Source organism: Lottia gigantea (assembly GCF_000327385.1).
Source record: "Lottia gigantea unplaced genomic scaffold LOTGIsca_64, whole genome shotgun sequence".
NCBI lineage: Eukaryota > Metazoa > Mollusca > Gastropoda > Lottiidae > Lottia > Lottia gigantea.
This window is the reverse complement of record NW_008710179.1, coordinates 483,824-507,262: the sequence shown is the minus strand read 5'-3', so window position 1 is coordinate 507,262 and position 23,439 is coordinate 483,824. Positions and strand designations below refer to the sequence as shown.

Genomic DNA, 23,439 nt, shown 5'->3' with positions numbered 1-23,439 from the left:
ATCAGTAGCATCTGCTGTTGGATTCTCCTGAGAAGCATTTGAGTATGAGTAAACAGTTACTTTTGCTTTCGTATTTTTTACTTTAGTATGCACGTGACCACTTGCCGAGTACTCATCATCATTCTTATCAGTATTACTTCCATCATCATCAATATCATTCATAGGATCATCATCATCATCATTTTCCAGTACATCATCAATATCATCATTATTTTCTCCTTCAACTTCACTCTCATTCTCCTGTTTAATTGAAACATCTGAATCCTCAAGATCTTTATCTACTAACTCACTTTCTGTTGATTTACAATCAATCCCTGGTTCTAGATGTGAGCTATCTATTTTGTTAAGTACTATCCTTATTTGTCTATTGGAATCCACTATAGATGAATGGTCTACAGAAGATTTATTAGTTGTTATGGAAACAGAAGATTGGGATTCTTCATCTGAATCAGGTTCTACTTTGATGTCTTGATCATCTTCTACATTCATCTGAAATAACAATACAATTTGAGTTGTAAGTGTAACACCTTGAAATAGTGTTAAATCTAAAAAAATCTTAAATATGCATTATGTTCTTTAGTCAGTTGTTTAGTGTACAATAGGATTTGATACAGTTTAAACAGTTTAATATCTTCATGGAATTAAATTTTTAATTAAACTTTTACAAAACCCAATTGAACTCTCCTAAAGATGTTTCTATATATCTGTGTTTCTGGCTGTGGGAACCCACCATTAAATTTCTTATTATTTAACACATGAATAGGTCCTTCTTCCCAACCTCATGATTTGTAGAAAGCCCACTGATCTATAGCAACACCCACATCAAGACATGAAGTGGAGCTGATATTTAATAAGAGATTAAAAGGAATACTTACATCATGTGTCTGTTTAAAGGCTTTACAATAATTAATTAATTTATCAAATTTTTTGTCTACAGCATATTTATAAATCATTTCAACATTGTCTTCTTTAAGTTTACATCTTAAAACTTCTTCTGTCCTAAAATATACAAAGTATATCATATTTGAGTTGCTATATTAACCAAACACTAACAGGGCTAAGAATTGTTTTATAATACTAAATGAAACAAACTAACACTTTTATTTTGCTTTTCTTTTGTAATTCTCTTCAAGGTAGGCATTGATTTGTTTCTTGAATTATTGAAACTATTAATTTCCATTGCTTCCTTTTTTTTGTACTGAATATGATAAAAATAGAACCAAATCATTGTTCAAGCGATCCAAACTATTGGAAACAAAGTTCATAACATGACTTTTCCGCACAATGTTGGCTAATGAAGATGGACGGAAACAAAGTTCAGCGTTAGAGCATTTTAAGTTAGCTACAAATATAGACATTGTCTATTGGATATCGCATCAATTATTTCTTAGATGTATTCTTTAATTTTGTAGATTTACTCTATCATCAATACACTTTCAGTTAAAGTATGAAAAAAGGGGAATCACGGATTCTGTGACAGCAAACAGCAAAGATAAATCCCCCAACTCTGTTGTGTATACTCCTGTTCTTATACAATTCACAAGACAATGTTGTTGCTGTGATGAATGACAAGGAAATTCAACATCTAAAGATATCAAGAAGTAAGAAAGTTACCTTTTAAAAAGAATAGATAATTTATATCGTGAACATGCACCATACAACTCTAATAAATCTGAATCAATTAGCTTGTCTATATCTAATTTATCTGTATATATACATTTTAATATAGCAAACCCTACATCAAACTTGACATCTATAATAAATAATATCAAATATTCATTTACATGAATTACATTTAAAGGTTTAGATTTATGATTACAAAGCTTTGTTCAAATAATGTAACTTTTTTAAAAATTCAATTTATTAAGTCGAGGTAGAGATTCAAAATGCTTGTGAACTATTCATATGTGTTATTTCCATGTAAGAAACATACATATTTTTGTATGTTTGTAAGTTAAGCCAATTTGAAATTTTGTAAAGCATGTCAGATTATTTTCACGTAAGTGCACACAAGCAATACATCCTTTTTTTATTCTCTAAAGGGAATCAAAAAGTAGAAATTGAGGGTTGAATTAGGTGTTTGTACCAATATGTTCATGTAATATTAAATTTACCTGTTAAATATAATTCATCAGAATTATCAAAACCATCAATGCCCCAATCTAAACTATGAATTGATAATATTATTTTATGTCCATGTATAACATGACCACCTTCTAGATAAACATCTATATCACTACAAAATATAACACCATTTTAAATTAAGAATAAGTTTCTTTCTTAGATATGCAAACAAATATTCAGCAAAGAGATTCAAGTAGGCCTATCAATCAGAGCATTAAACAAACAGTACATTTTGTTTTCCGTAGAGTAAATAATACTTGAAACTAGGTCTGTAGCTAATGGGAGCCAGGCACAAGAAATATCACCCGAACCCTTAAACATTTTGACGACAATTACAACATCTTCCTCTTATGAATGATTTATAAAGACGCAAGCAATGTGATGATGTATGTCTTGATAGACCTTGATCAACCATTCCACCTCAATATCTTTCCATAACATTACCAAAAGCAATTACACAAAAATCTGGTGAATAGGTAATGGCATCAAAAGATCATAGACTACACACGTTTTCATTTGAGGTTGAAAATATTAAAAAATTTCAAGCAAATGTGAGAGATTGGACATTTGGGGCATGTTTTAGGGCACGTTTTCTTCTACAGTTCTCATAATCAAAATCTATCCATAATCTATACATACAATCTCACCTGTACAGTTTTTTACCAAATAGCTTGGCAGTAATTTGAAAGAAACTTTTAAGTAGTTCTTCATCTGATAGTTTTATCTGACTGGTATGTACCATATCTTCTAATTCAAAAACTTTGCTATGTAGATTGAGGTACTTTGCTTTAATGTTCACACATGTTGTATTTGTACAGTTATCATCTAAATATAGAAATGTCAGCTTATCAATTATTTTTCCTAATGATCTACAATAAGCTATGACATACCATGTTTGTACCAGTTTGTAAAATTGTAACATCTGTTTTGATTCTCTATTCTTGTCAGAAGGATTAAGCTTAATTCATGTTTTCTAAAAATAGTGTCAGCTTTTTGACTTAGATGTCAACCAATTATACTTCAGTCTCTTCATTACAACCATGAAAGAATTCTTCAAAGCTTTTTTAGAAAAAAATAAAGATGTTTCCCCTTTAATTAAAGAGCTCTATTACTTAATTATTTCCCTCCATCATTATCTAAATGTCTCATACTGGAGTCATTAAAACTAGCTGACCATTTTGGAGGATGTATGAGACAAAGGAATTTGTTTTAATCTGAGCTGTCTGAAATCTAGCATCAAATAGGATCGAATGTCAGGAAAGTCAACTAATTTCTAACTTCTTAAGACTTACCTCTATTGCCACGAGCTAATTTCGGAGCAGCTCTGATTCTTTTGGCATCATCTTGTTTAGAATCACCTAAGAATGTATCTGTGGACAATCTAAGGGAAGATGTAAATTCCTCAAATTTGTCTAACTTAATCAAACAACCTCTACAAATTAAAGCATTTTTTAGGGTTAGATTCAAATATTTCTTTCTACTGCCAGTGTCAGTCAATCCAAATAACTTCTGTATTTTCTCTCCAGTCTTGGCCACTGAACACTTTTTTCCGTTTAATCTCAAACAGTTTTTGCCCTTAGAGGATTTTAGACAACAGCAACAAACTTCATCTTTACTTTTGACCATATCACCATCATCATATTCAGACTCCATGTCATAAGGCTTAAATCTCTTTCTCCCTAATATTTTATAAACCTCCTGAAAGAAAGACATTAACATCTAACATCAGCATCCATCTGAAATGGATGGCAGATTTGAATTCCTGGATAACAACAGTTCCAACCCAACTTTTTGGCAACAGTCTAGATTCCTATGCACAGATATGTTCAGACAAAATGATTTGTCTAATAGTTTTCCCAGAATAACAGAATTATTCATTCAATTGTATAGGCTAATCTGGAATAAAACAATAAAAAGACTTGAGAAAAATTGCAATTTTTTTTATACAATTTGGTCGACTACATTTTCGTAAATAGCACAACCGTGTATTCTGGTATTGAACTTTGACTTGTCTGGTGTGTCAGATTGTACGGATATTACAATTGCAATAATACAATTAAAGCAACAAGAGTCATGAAATATTTTACATCAATTTAATCTTTGGGACGGGAACTGTAAATGTACTCACATATTAGCTGGAAGTGAAGCAATTAAATGATTTACAGCTACACGATCTTGTCTATGTAACAAACGTCCGCCATATTGGTCTCGAATATCGCTGTTGACTAAAGACCGAGATGTACTGCATGTTACTGACGTAAAGCAATTCGGGATTAGATTTTTTCATATGATTATTGATGCAAAACTGTATGCAAATTCTCATTATCAAAAAACCGTCGTAATTTATGCCCGAATAAAAATCCGTAGAAGCAAGACAATCCGTTAATTAAAATCTCGTCCAAAGTATGGCTAAATCAAGAGTAAAAATATTATAGTAGTGGACTCCTCTAAAGAGAAGTAACCAACCATGACAGATGTTTCGAAAAGAGTAAGCATGGTCTGTCTCGAGGGAGACCGCCCACCACTACTAACAGATAGTAATATTTTTCGCTATAACGACCATAAAATTTCCTAATATGTCTGAAGTATGGTATAAACATCTATGCATCTATTAATCAAACTCAATTTGTAATAAAAGAGTTAATTAAAAACAGAGTACCAATACCAATTGTTAGCCCACTAAAAATTAGACCATTGAAAAGATATTGTCTTAAAAGTGAAAGGAACCAGCACAACAAATGACAAACGTATAACTTCTGGCTATGGTGTCAGAGTCTCACAAAGTGAGGTACAAAAACCGAGCTGTCAAATGTACAATGCAAGAGAAAAACCACTGCAGGTCCATGATGCCCCAAGAGTTGTTCCATAGGGGACATGTCGGGGGAACATGTAGATAATAATGTTGATTGGAAGTTGGCTAGGACTCTACCTGGGTTTGGTGTTTCCATGTGGATGAATGGCACCATGTGGTTATTGTTGCAGAAATAGTAAGACCATCTAGCTGAGAATGGCATCGATGTAACGCTTGGCTGTCAAGTTGCCATTAACGATGAACAGTGGAGTCCTCTTCTGTCCACAGATCCCTCCCCACACCGCGACACTCCTTCGTACTACCTCTTAAATAAACTCTGTCTCCAATCATCTAATCTCATCTCCAAACATACAAACCCGACTTCCATCGCTGAAGACTAATCTCAACCAGTCTGGTTGTTTCCATCGTCGTGCAAGGTGGGGCCATTGACAGCTCAACATCATAGCCTACCCTTTACTTCCTGGTTTTTTTTATCTTGTAGAACCCTCTACTTCCTGTAAGCCCAGATTCTTTAGACTAACCCTGTGACCTTACGAATCAGATCGCTGATGACGTCCGTTTTGGGTCTGTCCGAGCTCAGTCTGCCAATAAAAGTCCGATCACACGAACGGTCTTGGTTGGAGAATTTTGTCACAGATTAAAGACCGCTAGTGTGCCTGCACATTAATGTTGCATCAAGTTTGTTACATTAACACGGGAAGAATCGAGGGTTCTTGTATGAGCTTGGGTGGCTCCCAACCGTACCATTCCAAGAGCTTGCTCGCTTTGTTGCTGTGTCAGTCGTGGCATTATTGTGAGGGTTTTTTTTATCGTTGTGTAAGCACGACATGCTATTTAACCAATTTTTATACCCTTGGTGCACGTATGCATCTTCGTGTATTCAAGGATCACGCTGCTTTCACTTTTTTTTTTTTAGATTTCCCACCACAATGAGCAGTGATCGGGTATGATTACTATAAACATCATTGTTCTGTTTGGGCAATATAATTTGGATGGATAAATTTGGAACTTGCTGTACGTTTTGGGTTTCTTTTGGTATTTTGACTATGGAAATTGAAAAATCGGGACCAGAATATATATTTGAACGTCTCCGCGTCTGCTTTTACGAGACGGGCGACAGAACGATTAGGCCTCCATTGTTGAAATTATGTTTGTATTTCACCCATGTATACAGTTAATAGTCATTGATTATAGTAATATTATCAGACGCCCTCCTATATAGTTATTCCCCTGAAAAAACAATGATACATATTAACAACTTTATTCTAATCGGCACAGTAAGATATTTCAGTCGCTATAAGTGGGTAACATGATCGTTTGCTAATAAACAAATGCTGCTGCTCAGGATGTCATGGGCAGTGAAGCTGTGCGGGACGAGTAGGGGCCACAGAATTGTGAAATTGGGGGATGAGTACTCACTACCACAACGCTATAAAATTAAAAACTTTTGCAAAATGAAAGCGAAATATGTTTAAAGGTATACTACCTCTTAGGATGACCAAAAAATTGAAATAAGGTAAAATGAGACTTAGTTCATGAGTGGACTTATCTGATTTCATAACTGTACGACAGAAACCCTCAATATAAATCCATTAAACTAAGTAATTTTGAAACAGGCATAGAAGCTTAGTTTAATGGATATACACTGAATTGTTGACCAAGTTTGAGACTTTAAATTTTATATCCTTTTAATCATAGGCTTAGATAAATTTAGATTATTTATCTATTTAACTATTCCTCCATCTATCTATCTATCTATTCACGAATGAATGAGGTAAGAAGTTAACAACAAGAAGGAAGAGAATATCTTTACACTAGAAGAAATTGTGACAGTTTCTGATGTTTCTTACTTCAAAGATCAAGGCCAGGAGGTCTTATTGACCACCTCTAGATACCAAGACCCGGAGCCTGTTGACTTAGCTCCTATGCCTCTTTTGGGCTTTATTATTGTTATTTTTTGATCCTTATAGACTGTCCTAGATATCGTAGACTAAGACCTAGGCCACATATCTGCCTGGTTTAATCTCAACCAAAATCTACTTTCTTCCCTTCAATGATCAATGATCAAAAAATAAGGTTTAAACATTAGGGCCATCTTTTCACATGCTACAAGCTATTGATCAATAATTACCTAAACAAAAGAACAACATAATGAATGAAGCTTTCTGTAAGGAGCCAAACATCAACTACATCTAGATTCAGCTCAATTTCAAAAAACTCGTTTTAAACTTCAAGCGAACTAAACTCTTCAAGATAAACAAGATAGACTGGTATCAAGGATTTATCTTTATCAATGTTATATGTTGGAAATGGAAGGGAAAGACTGGTGGATCTCAAATTCTTCTTTTGTAAATACACCCACTTCCTCTGCAATTTCATACTTATTTCATTCATTCACTGGATAGATGGACAGAATTTGGAAGAGATAAATGAATGAATAATCATCATAAAGCCAGTACTACCTTGACCTGATTTAAAATGGTAAAGCTGAAATCTTTTCCAAAGTTCTTGCCTTTTTAGTCAAACACTAGACCTATTACGACTTGCTCTACTATACTGTTGGCTGTTTTGTACCGTGGCCCATTGGGGACATTTGCAATTTTTTTTATTTTTCGACGTTTCTCAGTGGTTTGAGGGCAGAAGAATTGCAGAAAACAGGAATTGAAATTGTGAAAATTCGAGAAACCGACAAAAAATAGAAGGAATGGAGGGAAATAGAGAAACTTTAATTAGAAAGATGACACAAAATACATAAAAATTCATAAAAACAATAATTAATCAAAATCGTAAAAATAGTTAAAACATGAAAAATTAATTTTTTCCAAAATATTATGAAAAACACAAAAAATTCAAAATGAAATCGCAAATATTAATTTCAACCGCGGTTGAAATGTATTACCACCACGGTTGAAATTATTTCACTATTTTTACGATTTTGTGTACTCATTCTGTGCCCTATTATTCTCAATGGATCTTTTTATACGCCCACACATTAATATATAGTCGTCGCCCCTGTCTGTCTGTCTGTCTGTCCACAATTGTTTGTTGACACGATAGAGAGCTGGGTTCTTGATGGATGGAACTTGGTGTGGGTCTTTGTAATCACCCAAGGATGAAGCCTATTGAAAATCAGACGAATCGAAAAAAATTTACTATGAGTCATTGCCCTTGTTCTTGAATTGTTTGTGGACACGTAAGAGAGCTGGTTTCTTGATGGATTTTGACGAAACTTGGTGTGAGTGTTTATAATCACTCAAGGATGAACCCTTTTGAAAATCAGACCAAGCGAAAAAAAATTACTATGAGTTATTGTCCTTGTTCTTGAATTGTTTGTGGACATGATAGAGAGCTGGTTTCTTGATGGATTTTGACGAAACTTGGTGTGAGTGTTTGTAATCACTTCAGGACGAACCCTATTGAAAATCAGACCAATCGAAACATATTTATTATGAGTTATTGCCCTTGTTCTTGAATTCATTGTGGACACGATAGAGAGCTGGTTTCTTGATGGATTTTGACGAAACTTGGTGTAAGTGTTTGTAACCATTCAAGGATTGAACCCAATTGAAAATCAGACAAATCGGAAAATATTTGATATGAGTTATTGCCCTTGTTCTTCAGAACCCGTTCAATTTTTAGTTTGTAAACACTCTGGAAGGCACAATTCTTGATGGATTTTTATGAAACTTGGTGAAATTGTTTATTATCAGCCCAGGTTGAATCCTGTCCAAAATTAGAATAATCGAAAATTATTTTATATGAGTTATTGCTAAGTTAGAACAAGGGCAATAACTCATATCAAATATTTTCCGATTTGTCTGATTTTCAATAGGGTTCATCCTGAAGTGATTACAAACACTCACACCAAGTTTCGTCAAAATCCATTAAGAAACCAGCTCTCTATCGTGTCCACAATGAATTCAAGAACAAGGGCAATAACTCATAATAAATATTTTTCGATTGGTCTGATTTTCGATAGGGTTCATCCTGAAGTGATTACAAACACTCACACCAAGTTTCGTCAAAATCCATCAAGAAACCAGCTCTCTTACGTGTCCACAAACAATTCAAGAACAAGGGCAATAACTCATAGTAAATATTTTTCGATTCGTCTGATTTTCAATAGGCTTCATCCTTGGGTGATTACAAAGACCAACACCAAGTTCCATCCATCAAGGACCCAGCTCTCTATCGTGTCAACAAACAATTGTGGACAGACAGACAGACAGACAGACAGACAGACAGACAGACAGACAGACAGACAGACAGACAGACAGACAGACAGACAGACAGACAGACAGACAGACAGACAGACAGACAGACAGACAGACAGACAGACAGAGGCGATCCATTGAGAATAATAGAGCACAGAATGAGTACACAAAATCGTAAAAATAGTGAAAACATGAAAAATTAATTTTTTCCAAAATATTATGAAAAACACAAAAAATTCAAAGTGAAATCGCAAAAATTAATTTCAACCGCGGTTGAAATGTATTACCACCACGGATGAAATTAATTTTTCATGTTTTAACTATTTTTACGATTTTGATTGATTTTTTTTTATGAATTTTTATGATTTTTATGTATTTTGTGTCATCTTTCTAATTAAAGTTTATCTATTTCCCTCCATTCCTTCTATTTTTTGTCGGTTTCTCGAATTTTCACAATTTCAATTCCTGTTTTCTGCAGTTCTTCTGCTCTCAAACCACTGAGAAACGTCGAAAAATAAAAAAATTGCAAATGTCCCCAATGTGCCACAGTAGTTTTGCCAATTATCTTTGTATGAATTGAAATATAAACAACAAAATAGTACTGAGAGATTTTCTTCGCGTTGAGAATCTATTTTAAATGTTTGTGAAAGGAGTAAGAAAATACAATCCTGAGCTCACTGTTGTCTGAGTGTAATAGGAACTATATAATTATACAGTACACCAAATCAAACTATTATTTTACTCTATAGACAGACTTCACCTTCCCTGAAAAATACACCAAAGTCAATGTTTTCCAGTAATAAACATTATAAACAAAGTAGGCTACTTACGATCCGAACCGCAAAGCGAAATCCGAAATCCAAATAAATGAAAAGTGGTATACCTTGCCTGGTGCTCTACATATACAACAAATAAGAACGTGCCAAAAAATTGCAACTTTTACTGGAAATATAGCCATGTTATGTTTATATTATATTTCTTTACATAACGACAATTGTAGACATTATTCTTATATGATAATTTGCACGTACATGACCCATTTCTTCAAACCATCTTGTTTTCGATGGTTTATCATCATAGAAACTGGCAAATTGATCACTTTGTTGATGGTATTCGCTATATTAAAGACGGGAATCAAATTTTGGGGCCTCATAAAAATTGTTCTTTTACAAAATTTCAATAATTACTCACATTTTAAAATATCTCTTCTTGAAGTTTCCAAACATGGCGCATTTTTAAATATTCTGTCTTCAGCGCCACCAACCCAACTAACAGTAAGAGAGGTAATTCGTCTGAAAGAATCAGACCCCTGTTAATTTCTGATATCACAATCAGAGATCTTTTATTTTGCAAAAGCTGATGTAAAGTTCCACGTTCTGTTTTTCATGTAAGGTAAAACTATCGCGTCGGACATTCAATTTGAACAGGGGTACAGGCTTAAAACAATAAAACATTTTGAAACAAATAAAACTTATTTACATACAAAAATTACAAATTTCATAATCTAAATAAAAAGAGATAAAAATTTTTGTATAAGCCTATGACGAGGTGGTTGGGGATATATTTTTTTCTGGTCCGTAGTGCTCCCCACCTCGCCTAGGAAGTTTGATAATCCAGCCTCTGTGGTTAGATAAACTTCTTTTAACAAAAGTTGGGTTATCTATGTATGAAGATTTACAGGTATGCAAACGTTTGGAAAAAAAGGTCATATTATTCTACAAAACGAAATAATTCACGACCTAAGTATTTGTATTTCTTTGTATTTTTAACCGTCACTGTTTGTATGAGGCACAGTTCAGTCATCTTCACAGAATAAGACTTAGTTCTTATTACGTTTGCGTTGTCAAGATGGTCAAAGTATGCATAATGTTTCCCTAGCGCTCACCATATATTGCATCCATCTCAATCTGCAGAACAGATACATGTTACATAACATATTCATGGGAACGGTGAAAATGATGATACAAGCAGCAAACTTGGCACACTTTTTCTGCAAGTACTACAAATCAAATCTAACAGATTGCCCAAATAAAAATCCTAGATGTTGACAATTTTTCAAGATGGCTGCCAAATTAGCCACCAGGCGTTCCCAATTTGCTTAAAACTATTTTAGTTGCTCGATATTAATGATCTTGGTATTAGGTGGTATGATTTCAAGTCTACTTTTGTTATTTACCTGTTTATAAAGTATTTGTGGTTTAGAAACAGATGTAGCACCTTTGTTTTAACAGTCAGCCACATCCATTGGTCTACCGGAAATGGTCCCCAAAATTACTGGCCTTCTTTATTGGCTCCAAAAAGGTACAAGCGCACTGCATCAATCACAGCCTAGTGAACAGCGATGTCTCGAGGACTAACTAGATTATCCTAGCCACAGAAGGACTTTAATGTAATGTAAATGCTGCCCCCTCAACCTCAGATCAGTCGCAGCCTCACCCGAATGGGGAGAGGCAATTTAGCCAGTGGTTAGTAGTCTAGATGGGAACAGATCGGATGCGACTTATGCCATTAAATTGAAGACTAGGTGCAGGTGGTGAAAAGATGAAATCCTGATCCTAAACGTCGTACTAAACAGACTTAAGTGGTACTGGAAAATCGAGAAACACTGACTGGAGAAGTTTGCACTGGGAACATAAAGACTCTTTTGAAAATCACTAACACCATTTGAATAATAATTGGTATCGTAATATGGAAATGATGCGTTTTCTATTGATGCAGTCATTTAATTAAGCTAATAAATGTTTCACAAGGTTCGCCCTTATATTCGCTTTTAGAATATTACATCATACCATACCATCATATTGCAAAACGTTATGCATCATTAACAAATAGGCCTCTTATAGTATAGAGGCTTTTGACGATAAGTTATAATCTCGACTAAAATGTATTATAGACCTACCTAGTTACTCCCTGGTTACTTCTGTTACAACATTATACTACTACAGTATTAACAGCACTGCAAGACAACATAAATAGATATTATACGGAAGTGATATCAACGGTTTTGTTTTTCACAGAGAAATAAGTCAATACACGTAAGTACATGTACTGAATCTACCTGTTTTCGTAAAGTTTAAATAAAGATCTGAAATCATTGAATTCTCGAAGACCTTTCTATTGCTTCAGCTAACAGAACCGGCTTCAACTATTGGTTTATGAAATGTTTTTTGTTTTATTATTTTTAGACTAAACAATGGCGTCCGAGAAAAAGCCAACATTAAGCTTTTTTGAAAATTTTGCCCTCTCGGGTGCTGCCGCTGTCCTTTCTAAAACAGCTGCTGCCCCGATTGAAAGAGTAAAATTATTGGTACAGAACCAAGGAGAGATGTTAAAACAAGGTGTATTAAGTGAACCATACTCAGGAGTGGTTGATTGTACCAAGAGAACTCTACAAACTGAAGGTTTGCAGTCATTCTGGAGAGGCAACTTGGCTAACTGTTTGAGATACTTTCCAACACAGGCATTAAACTTTGCCTTCAAGGATCAAATAAAAGCTGTATTTAAACAGAAAAAATCGGATCCCTATTTAGTCAACTTCTCTAAGAATATTGCTAGTGGTGGAGTTGCTGGTGCCATGTCACTGTGTTTTGTCTACCATCTTGATTATGCCCGAACACGATTGGCAAACGATATGAAATCATCAAAGGGTGATGGAAAGCGACAATTCAATGGTCTGTTAGATTTATACAAGAAGACCCTGAAATCTGATGGTGTTCCTGGATTATACAGAGGATTTGTCATCTCTTGTGTTGGAATCGTCTTCTATCGAGGATTCTATTTTGGTTTATATGATACTCTTAAACCACTGTTATTAGGTGATCGTCCTCATTTAGCTTTATCATTTGTTCTTGGTTATGGTGTAACAGTTACAAGTGGTTTGATCTCCTATCCTATTGATACTATTAGAAGAAGAATGATGATGACCTCAGGTCAAGCTGTAAAATATAACGGATCTATGGATTGTGCAATGCAAATTTTCAAGAATGAGGGTTCTAAATCTTTTATGAAAGGTGCTGGTGCCAATATTTTACGAGGAGTGGCTGGAGCTGGTGTTTTATCAGGATTTGATAAATTTCAAGATTTGTATATCAGAGCTAAGATATCACGAAACAAGTAAATTGTTAAGAGTAAAAGTGGAACGGATGAAAAAGAAATCTCAAAGTATCCCAAAAACATGGAGCTTGAGGAGAACGTTTTTTAAAGTTTGTCCTTGTCATTTAAAAAAAAAACAATATATTATAGCCTTACTGTTTATGTTATTTCTAAAAACAATTTTTTATAACTGGAATCACCAAAACCATTCAAAATTATACCAGACGTTGATAGTAGTTAAATATTTACCTCAACTTAAAATTATTCAGATTTACAAATATTCAGAATTTTATCAATAACTATTTTAAAACAATATCTTATGACCTAACTGTATCTTATGTAAGTTCTAAAAGCAATAGCATAATCTTACTGTATATGTTGCAATTTCTAAAATCAAAGTCATGCAGTATGCAATGAGTAACATTATGTCAGAGCAGCGGTATAAGCCAACTCTTCTTCGATTTCCAAATGACGATATATCTTCAATAAAACACCCCCCTTGCCCACCCCTTACAAAATAACCCATCCAATTAACTACAATAATTTCCCTATTTCAAATTGAATGAAATATATTCTTTTCTCATCAATTTACTTGACATATTTTTTACCCAACTAAGGAATATACCACGCATTCACACAAATTATATTAATTAATTAAGATGGTATAAATAGCTTACAGATTAACATGGTATAAATAGCTTACAGATTAAAATGGTATAAATAGCTTACAGATTAACATAGTATAAATAGCTTACAGATTAAAATGGTATAAATAGCTTACAGATTAAGATGGTATAAATAGCTTACAGATTAAGAGTGTATAAATAGCTTACAGATTAAAATGGTATAAATAGCTTACAGATTAACATGTCAGTAGGACGTAAAGCCTAATTCAATATAGAGGATTGAATAAAGTTCCACAGACCAAGCCGGTAATTGCCATAAATGGCATCGAAATGTACATTTTATATATGAAGGCTACAATTATTGAAAAGAACATCAGAGTTATCAAAGAAAGGAAAAATAAATTGTTTGTACAAATGTACTAATGATTTTCAATAAATTCTATATTTCTTGCTTCGAAGACAACCTTCTGATTCACATAATGGAAAAAAATTTTCTGATTTACACAAAGGAAAGAATTTTCTTATCTACATAAAGGAAATAACTTTCTGATTGACATAAAGATTTACTTACAGTTAAACTAGTCTTTACAAAATTTTCCAGGAGTAAATGGCTTCATAATTCATATCAACCTGCATATACAGGAAAATAGTGGCGGCGCCAGTGGGGGTATAAAGTAACCTTTTAAGTAAAGTTTTGGCGTATGGTTTTCTCAAATTTGAGCAAAAAATATTTTAGGCCTACAAACAAAGCGGAATGTCCCTTTATATAAAATAGTCCTTCAATTCACGAAACATAACCTTCCAATTTACATAAAATAGTCTTTCAATTCACGAAACATAACCTTTCAATTTACATAAAATAGTCTTTCAATTCACGTAACATAACCTTTCAATTTACATAAAATAGTCTTTCAATTCACGAAACATAACCTTTCAATTTACATAAAATAGTCTTTCAATTCACGAAACATAACCTTTCAATTTACATAAAATAGTCTTTCAATTCACGAAACATAACCTTTCAATTTACATAAAATAGTCTTTCAATTCACGTAACATAACCTTTCAATTTACATAAAATAGTCTTTCAATTCACGTAACATAACCTTTCAATTTACATAAAATAGTCTTTCAATTCACGAAACATAACCTTTCAATTTACATAAAATAGTCTTTCAATTCACGAAACATAACCTTTCAATTTACATAAAATAGTCTTTCAATTCACGTAACATAACCTTTCAATTTACATAAAATAGTCTTTCAATTCATGAAACATAACCTTTCAATTTACATAAAACAGTCTTTCAATTCACGAAACATAACCTTTCAATTTACATAAAATAGTCGTAGTAGTTGGTAGTTGGATTGGTTCAAATTGGATGATGCTGTGTTGTTGGTTTGGTTGTTGATACTTCGTAAGATCTGGTCGGAAACTTCAGTGCAACTGAAACTTGTTACATTGATGGGATATACATCATCGTGAGTGGTATTCCGTAGGTTTCCAAGTACTCTGTCAGTGGTTTACGAGTTTCAGTTCAGTGCATTGAAATGAGGACATGCAATCTTGTGACTTAATGTCATTGAACTGATGGTCTCGTAGTAGTTATTGGTCCGGAGTTACCAGTTACGAGTTTGCAGATGGCTACAGATGGATGGTTTGGTTTGGTTTAGTGTATTCGGATCAATCTGGTATCTAGAGGTGTTGAGGTTCCGTAGCATGTCATTACAAAGTAACTTAACTTGTCTATCTTTTTGTACATGATAGTAGATTTGAATAAATATACTTTACTAATAATCATCGTGAGTTAAACTTCTAATCAATAAAATGGGATGAAGGGTGAGTGCCCCATGGAATTCGTTAGAATTGAGAAACATGGGTTATTCGAAATTCTGCGTTTCCCTGCTGTAGACTCTAATTCATAAATGGCCGATTTTACTATAAATTTCCATCTAGTCTTTTCAGGAGTGTTTTCTCTTCAAAAGTTATTGATATGGCATACAAGATTATATTTTAGTGCTAAGCTGACATCCGATACAAATCCGCTCTGACTTCAGGAGCAGCCATTTTTATAATCTAATTACTTTAAAATAAGAAGTCTTCGTGGGAGATGATTAATATCCAAATTCAAAAGTTGGCCCAGGAGCTTTTGCTTAACAACATTATGCCTCAACGCTTAACCAGTCTATAATGCCGTTACCCCTATCCGTTCTCGTTCGTCCATGGATGCCTAGAAATAATTTACAACCATAATGTTGGCATCTCTGTAATGACTAAAGCTCAATTACGGGCAGATTATTCCATAATTGACATCCAAATAATGGTTTTGTATACCAGCACTGCTCAATCAAGCGGACACTAACCAATGAATTGAGCCCTTCACCGTAAATTTAGTGAGAAGAAGCATCTCAAGCAATAGCTATACTGTTGACAGATTTTCAGTAATTTCTAGCAAGATAAAGTATTAGACAGAATTGCTTTATCATCGGCTTGTGTGGGCAGCTGCATAGATAGGACACTATATAGACGAGGTATAACTTCAGACAAGACGCCCCCTTGGCGTACCCCTCTTTCGAGGGTAAAGTTTAATGATATAGTTGGTTCTATGACTATATTGAAAAGTTGCATAAAATGACTGCGATCGTCGTTTCCAAATTCCTTCATTTTTTGTAGTAGGCCTAGGCTTAATTAATTCATCCATTGAAAGGCAAAGAAAAATGTTACGCTTTCTCAAGGCTGCGTGCAATACAATAATAATGATATTAGACCAGATATAATAATAATAATAATAATATGTGTAATAACATCTGGTTTCTAAAGTTAATGGGTTTCAGGAAATACCAGTTTAATGTCAAAACTTGTATGAAATTACAGAATGTAAATGCCTAAATAAGGCTATCATTTGACGTTAAATAATCTCAACTAAAATGTATTCTTCCTAGTAACGTCCTAGTTACTTCTGTCATTACGTACTACTACAGTAATAACAGCACTGCAAGAAAACATAACGTTTTGATATCAAAAAGATATACAAAACTTTTACTTGAGTTTGAACTTTTTTCAAGAGAGGAACAAGTCAATTAACGTAAGTATCTAGCTTATTAGATCTATCTCAATTTTGAGATCTTAAATTTCTGTCTGAAAGTTGATAGGGTCTAGAAATTTCAGTGAAAAACCAAAAGACATAAAGTCTATTCAAAGCTTATGTATATTTCTCAGGTACAAATATTGGTTAATAACCTGTATTTGTCTAATATTTTGTAGATTGAATCATGCCTTCAGAGAAAAAGCCAACTTTAAGCTTTTTTGAAAATTTTGCTCTCTCGGGTGCTGCTGCCGTCCTATCTAAAACAGCTGCTGCCCCGATTGAAAGAGTAAAATTATTGGTACAGAACCAAGGAGAGATGTTAAAACAAGGTGTATTAAGTGAACCATACTCAGGAGTGGTTGATTGTACCAAGAGAACTCTACAAACTGAAGGTTTGCAATCATTCTGGAGAGGCAACTTGGCTAACTGTTTGAGATACTTTCCAACACAGGCATTAAACTTTGCCTTCAAGGATCAAATAAAAGCTGTATTTAAACAGAATAAATCAGATCCCTATTTAGTCAACTTCTCTAAGAATATTGCTAGTGGTGGAGTTGCTGGTGCCATGTCACTGTGTTTTGTCTACCATCTTGATTATGCCCGAACACGATTGGCAAACGATATGAAATCATCAAAAGGTGATGGAAAGCGACAATTCAATGGTTTGTTAGATTTATACAAGAAGACCCTGAAATCTGATGGTGTTCCTGGATTATACAGAGGATTTGTCATCTCTTGTGTTGGAATTGTCTTCTATCGAGGATTCTATTTTGGTTTATATGATACTCTTAAACCACTCTTATTAGGTGATCGTCCTCATTTAGCTTTATCATTTGTTCTTGGTTATGGTGTAACAGTTACAAGTGGTTTGATCTCCTATCCTATTGATACTATTAGAAGAAGAATGATGATGACCTCAGGTCAAGCTGTAAAATATAACGGATCAATGGATTGTGCAATGCAAATCTTCAAGAATGAGGGTCCTAAATCTTTCATGAAAGGTGCTGGTGCCAATATTTTACGAGGAGTGGCTGGGGCTGGTGTTTTATCAGGATTTGATAAATTTCAAGATTTGTATATCAGAGCTAAGATGTCAAAAAATAAGTAAATTGTTAGTATAAAGTAAGAATGGACCGGATGAAAAAAAAACATCTCAAAAACATGGAGCTTGAGGACAAAGTTAATTCTTGTTATTTAAAAAAAATAACAATTCATTTGTAAATTTTTTTAATCTTGAAGTTTATAATTATGTGTTTTCTAAAAAGCTATATATTATATAACTGTATATTTTAGCCTCACTGTATTTTATGTGATTTCTTAAAAACAATATATCATAACCTTACTGTGTCTTATGTTATTTCTTAAACCAATTTTCTATAACCTTACTGTATCTAATGTAATTTCGAAAAATTTATTATAACCTTACTGTTTCTTCTAAAACAATATTTTATAATCATCAAAATCATTCAAAATTATACAAGATGTTGATAGTAGGTTAAACATTTACCTGACTTGGAATTATTCAGATTTACAAATATTCAGATTTACAAATAATCAGATTTACAAATAATCAGATTAATACTTTGACAACACATTTATCTTTTATAATATGAAAGAAACAGGTTAGATATTATCTAAAATAATATAACATAACCTGTTTCTTATGTAAAATCTAAAACCATATATTATAAACTTACTGTAATTTATGTATATAAATTCTAAAACCAATACTTTATAACCTTACTGATACTGTATCTTATATAATTTCTAAAACCACATGTTATAACCTTACTGTATCTTATATAATTTCTAAAATCAATAGTTTAAAGCTGTATTCATTAAAATCATTCAAAATTATACCAGATGTTGATAGTAGGTTAAACATTTACCTCAACTTAAAATTATTCAGATTTACAAATATTCAGAGTTTTATCAAATAATAATTTGACAACACATTTTTCTCTGTATTTCTTTGTACGATAATAAATTTGATGTTCTTTGACTTTAAATCTATTTTCGATATATATATATATATATATATATATATATATATATATATATATATATATTGTTGATAGGTCTACTGCTATATACTTTCTACTTCATAAGTCCTAATAAATAAATTAATAAAATACAGTTTTAATTCTCGACAGCTGATGGGGTTTATGAAGAAAGAATCCATAAAGAATTGTTGCTTGAAGAGAGAGCAAAAGTTACACTATATGGCTAATAATAGTGAAAACACTTAATTGAAAACAACATTTTGGGGAAAAATTATCAGATCATCATGAAAATCGATAGGGCTTTGTCTCCTGTAGAATGAGCACCAGATGCACAATATAGCTAATAGTGTAAAACGTCAAGTCAGACACAATATTTCGGTGAAAAATTATCCGATCATCACGAAAGTCAATAGGGCTTTGTCTCCTGTAGAATGAGCACCAGATGCACAATATAGCTAATAGTGTAAAACGTCAAGTCAGACACGATATTTCGGTGAAAAATTATCCGATCATCACGAAAATCAATAGGGCTTTGTCTCCTGTAGAATGAGCACCAGATGCACAATATAGCTAATAGTGTAAAACGTCAAGTCAGACACAATATTTCAGGGAAAAGTCATCACAAAAGACCATTAGGGATCATCTTCATAATGACATTGACCTACAAAATAAAAATCAAAAGAATCTGTAAAGAATTGTGACCTGAAGAGTGAGCTCGAGTAAAATGTGAACGGACCGACGGACAGCCAGGGTGATTACAATATACACCCAAAATATATTTGTGGACGTATAGAAATATGCCTACTTAAGTGTCAAAAGAAAGGATACAGATGTTTGATGCTGATGATGGTGAGAAAACCAAAAAAGAGATTGTATGATTCTAACTACAAGATCCTAATTTCACAATGGTCAAGCTATAACAAACTTTGTCTTATACCTTGACTGCAATAGTCACATTTCTTATATCATATCATGCAGCTATTTGATTGGATTGTGTAGCGGAGTTAATTTTACATTACAGGCTTCAATCTGAAAGTTCAGATTGTATCGAATGCATACTTGAATAAAGGCATTCAACACTTATCACTATTCTTATTTCTAATCAACGCAGATCAAAACTACCTCCTAATTGTAAACTAGTCAACCCTCATCCCTACCTTAATACCATATTCAAAACTAACAATTATAGAACACTATCAATTTAATACCTCCACCCCCAACCCCCTAATTCTAAACTCAATATTCTTACAAAATCAAATAAAAACAATTCAATTAATGCTATAAAACCTATTTATATCCCTTACAAGTTTCCATTCAAAACTTTGAATGAAGAAAATGGCTTATACCTTCTTCCAATATCCAATATTTGTCACTCCTTCCAAAAATGTGATTTGTCATCGTTTAATACACTGTTTTATAGAAATGTCACAAAAAATTCCAATCCATCCAGAATAATACAGAATAAACAAAATGAATCCCAAATCACAGATATAAGTCACAGATATTGCACTGAATATATCGAAATAATCCAAAACCATCCAGAATAATACAGAATATATCAATTATATCAGAATAAGATATGGTGGCACTGATAAGATCGAAATCCCTCTAAAAAATGCCAATTTAGCCACCAAGACACACAAACAATAATTTTACGTTCAACTCCTCCCACTTTTTGACTGGCAATTTGAATTTCAGCCAATCATCAGCCAAAATTCTGCATCCACGTGCTGTCCGTGTCAACTCTTCCCGCCAAAAATTGTTTTGAGTTTCTGATGGTTTTAAACTGTCACTTTCTCGTCAATTTTTTGATTGAAGTTGATAAATTATTAAAGGAAAAGATCCACCAACATTTCAGAATGGCGAGTTAAAAGAATTTTGAGAAGGCATGCTGGACTTAAATTTTCTTTGTAAGTCTGTTCAAAAAATCTTTTGATCAACGATTAAAGTATATTTCTTAAAGTTAACGAGGGAAAAATATGCCAAACCTACATGTTTGTGAAGTACATTACACTTATTATGTGACTTATTACCATGAGATTTGTTCTTATTGTATTTGTTTACGACAGATTTATTATCTTGAACTTAACCTTGGTTTACGTTGGAGGAGTTGACGTTAGAATTTCTTAATTTTCGCTCAGGGACAAATTTACTCAAAACACTGGTTAACAAATTATCAATACATATATCAATACCTAACTGACTCAGATCAGCACTTTCGCAGATTTGTAATAGGGACTCTTGGTTTTCATTTAATGATTTACAAATATGGGATATTGTAGGTTCGATCTATTTAACACGTAGGTTTTGCACCCCGATGTCAGAGACTGTATTAACAACTTTCACATATCTGCCCTTCCCGATTCGCCCTCAATTTTCTCCCATTTAGCCCCTTCCCATTATGTCCTTTCCAAATTAGCCCCTTTATTTTGCCCCTTTCCAATTACGACCTTTCCCATTACGACCTTTCCCATTTTTCATTGCATTTACAAAGGGATTGGACAGTGTAATAGTATAAAGTTGAATACAGAAAAAGAAAACTTTGAAAACGATGTACCATTCTTCAAACAAACATATTATAATTTCAACTAATTGAAGTTATTGAATACAAATCTTAATTTTGTTTGTGGTTTTGAAATATTGCCCAGGCAGCAAGATGCCAGGCTACTCCTTAGTCAAATTCCAACTGCCCCAGTACCAAAATGTACACAGGACAGGAATTCAAATCAGAACAAGTATAATTTATATAAGATTTGAACGACGTTTAGAATTGGAGAGCACAGAACCAACACTGTTTCTCTATAAGTTTTTAAGGAAGGTTTGTTTGTATATAATTATTATTTAGCTACAGAAAAACATTTTAATGTTAGGACCTTGTATTTGAAGCTTGTATTTATACCATAATATATTGTGTTTTCTGTTATATGTGCTGTCCGCTTCTAGATGTCGTTCAAATCTGATATAAATTATACTTGTTCTGATTTGAATTCCTGTCATGTCTACATTTTGGAAATGGGGTAGTTGGAATTTGAGTAAGGAATAGACTGGAATGTTGCTGCAGACTTGATAAGCTAGCCTAATACGCCTCTGAATGCACCTATTGTTCGCGTCACATTATCCCGTCGCTGGAAAGGGAAGCCCCGTGATTGGTTGAAACTGTGTTCAAGCAAAGATTAACAGATTGAAAACAGTTACTTTACGTAAAAAGCTAATAGGTAATAAAACATTCGAAACGAAACCAGTTAGGTCTAATTTTATTAGACTGTTACATACGACACTTCAAGTTTACAATACATTACAGATTAAATACACATTCTGTTTAAATATCAAGAAAACGTTCTCCTCAAGCTCCATATATTTGGGTTGTTTTGAGTTTTTTTTCATCCGTCCCACTCTTATTACTAACAATTTACTTATTTTTTGACATCTTAGCTCTGATATACAAATCTTGAAATTTATCAAATCCTGATAAAACACCAGCCCCAGCCACTCCTCGTAAAATATTGGCACCAGCACCTTTCATAAAAGATTTAGGACCCTCATTCTTGAAGATTTGCATTGCACAATCCATAGATCCGTTATATTTTACAGCTTGACCTGAGGTCATCATCATTCTTCTTCTAATAGTATCAATAGGATAGGAGATCAAACCACTTGTAACTGTTACACCATAACCAAGAACAAATGATAAAGCTAAATGAGGACGATCACCTAATAACAGTGGTTTAAGAGTATCATATAAACCAAAATAGAATCCTCGATAGAAGACAATTCCAACACAAGAGATGACAAATCCTCTGTATAATCCAGGAACACCATCAGATTTCAGGGTCTTCTTGTATAAATCTAACAGACCATTGAATTTCCGCTTTCCATCACCTTTTGATGATTTCATATCGTTTGCCAATCGTGTTCGGGCATAATCAAGATGGTAAACAAAACACAGTGACATGGCACCAGCAACTCCACCACTAGCAATATTCTTAGAGAAGTTGACTAAATAGGGATCTGATTTATTCTGTTTAAATACAGCTTTTATTTGATCCTTGAAGGCAAAGTTTAATGCCTGTGTTGGAAAGTATCTCAAACAGTTAGCCAAGTTGCCTCTCCAGAATGATTGCAAACCTTCAGTTTGTAGAGTTCTCTTGGTACAATCAACCACTCCTGAGTATGGTTCACTTAATACACCTTGTTTTAACATCTCTCCTTGGTTCTGTACCAATAATTTTACTCTTTCAATCGGGGCAGCAGCTGTTTTAGAAAGGACGGCAGCAGCACCCGAGAGAGCAAAATTTTCAAAAAAGCTTAAAGTTGGCTTTTTCTCTGAAGGCATGATTCAATCTACAAAATATTAGAAAAATACAGGTTATTAACCAATATTTGTACCTGAGTAATATACATAAGCTTTGAATAGACTTTATGTCTTTTGGTTTTTCACTGAAATTTCTAGACCCTATCAACTTTCAGACAGAAATTTAA

General features: G+C 33.4%; 4 protein-coding genes across 4 annotated transcripts; 2 read left to right on the top strand and 2 right to left on the bottom strand.

Moving 5' to 3' along the window:
- Positions 1-81: 81 nt before the first annotated feature.
- On the bottom strand, positions 82-5,303 carry LOTGIDRAFT_167174 (hypothetical protein; the record flags this gene model as incomplete). The annotated part of the gene is made up of 8 exons (XM_009064657.1): positions 82-489; positions 876-999; positions 1,615-1,753; positions 2,115-2,236; positions 2,772-2,949; positions 3,417-3,822; positions 4,647-4,704; positions 5,239-5,303. Coding segments are annotated over 8 exons (1,500 nt in total), but the record flags the coding sequence as incomplete, so codon positions are not given.
- Positions 5,304-12,111: 6,808 nt separating this feature from the next.
- Positions 12,112-13,615, top strand: LOTGIDRAFT_220681 (hypothetical protein). Its single transcript, XM_009064656.1, has 2 exons — positions 12,112-12,185; positions 12,336-13,615. The coding sequence occupies exon 2, from the start codon at positions 12,344-12,346 to the stop codon at positions 13,265-13,267; it is 924 nt and encodes a 307-aa protein (XP_009062904.1). The 5' UTR covers positions 12,112-12,185; positions 12,336-12,343; the 3' UTR covers positions 13,268-13,615.
- A 3,230-nt stretch (positions 13,616-16,845) lies between these two features.
- LOTGIDRAFT_195090 (hypothetical protein) lies at positions 16,846-18,298 on the top strand. The gene is made up of 2 exons (XM_009064655.1): positions 16,846-16,954; positions 17,134-18,298. Exon 2 carries the CDS (start codon positions 17,142-17,144, stop codon positions 18,063-18,065), a length of 924 nt encoding a protein of 307 aa, XP_009062903.1. The 5' UTR covers positions 16,846-16,954; positions 17,134-17,141; the 3' UTR covers positions 18,066-18,298.
- A 4,071-nt stretch (positions 18,299-22,369) lies between these two features.
- On the bottom strand, positions 22,370-23,293 carry LOTGIDRAFT_167172 (hypothetical protein; the record flags this gene model as incomplete). Its single annotated transcript, XM_009064654.1, has 1 exon — positions 22,370-23,293. The coding sequence occupies one exon, from the start codon at positions 23,291-23,293 to the stop codon at positions 22,370-22,372; it is 924 nt and encodes a 307-aa protein (XP_009062902.1).
- Between the last annotated feature and the right edge of the window lie 146 nt (positions 23,294-23,439).

Coding starts and splice junctions, on each gene's coding strand:
- LOTGIDRAFT_195090 (XM_009064655.1), top strand. CDS start 17,142: ATGCCTTCAGAGAAAAAGCCAACTTTAAGCTTTTTTGAAAATTTTGCT.
- LOTGIDRAFT_220681 (XM_009064656.1), top strand. CDS start 12,344: ATGGCGTCCGAGAAAAAGCCAACATTAAGCTTTTTTGAAAATTTTGCC.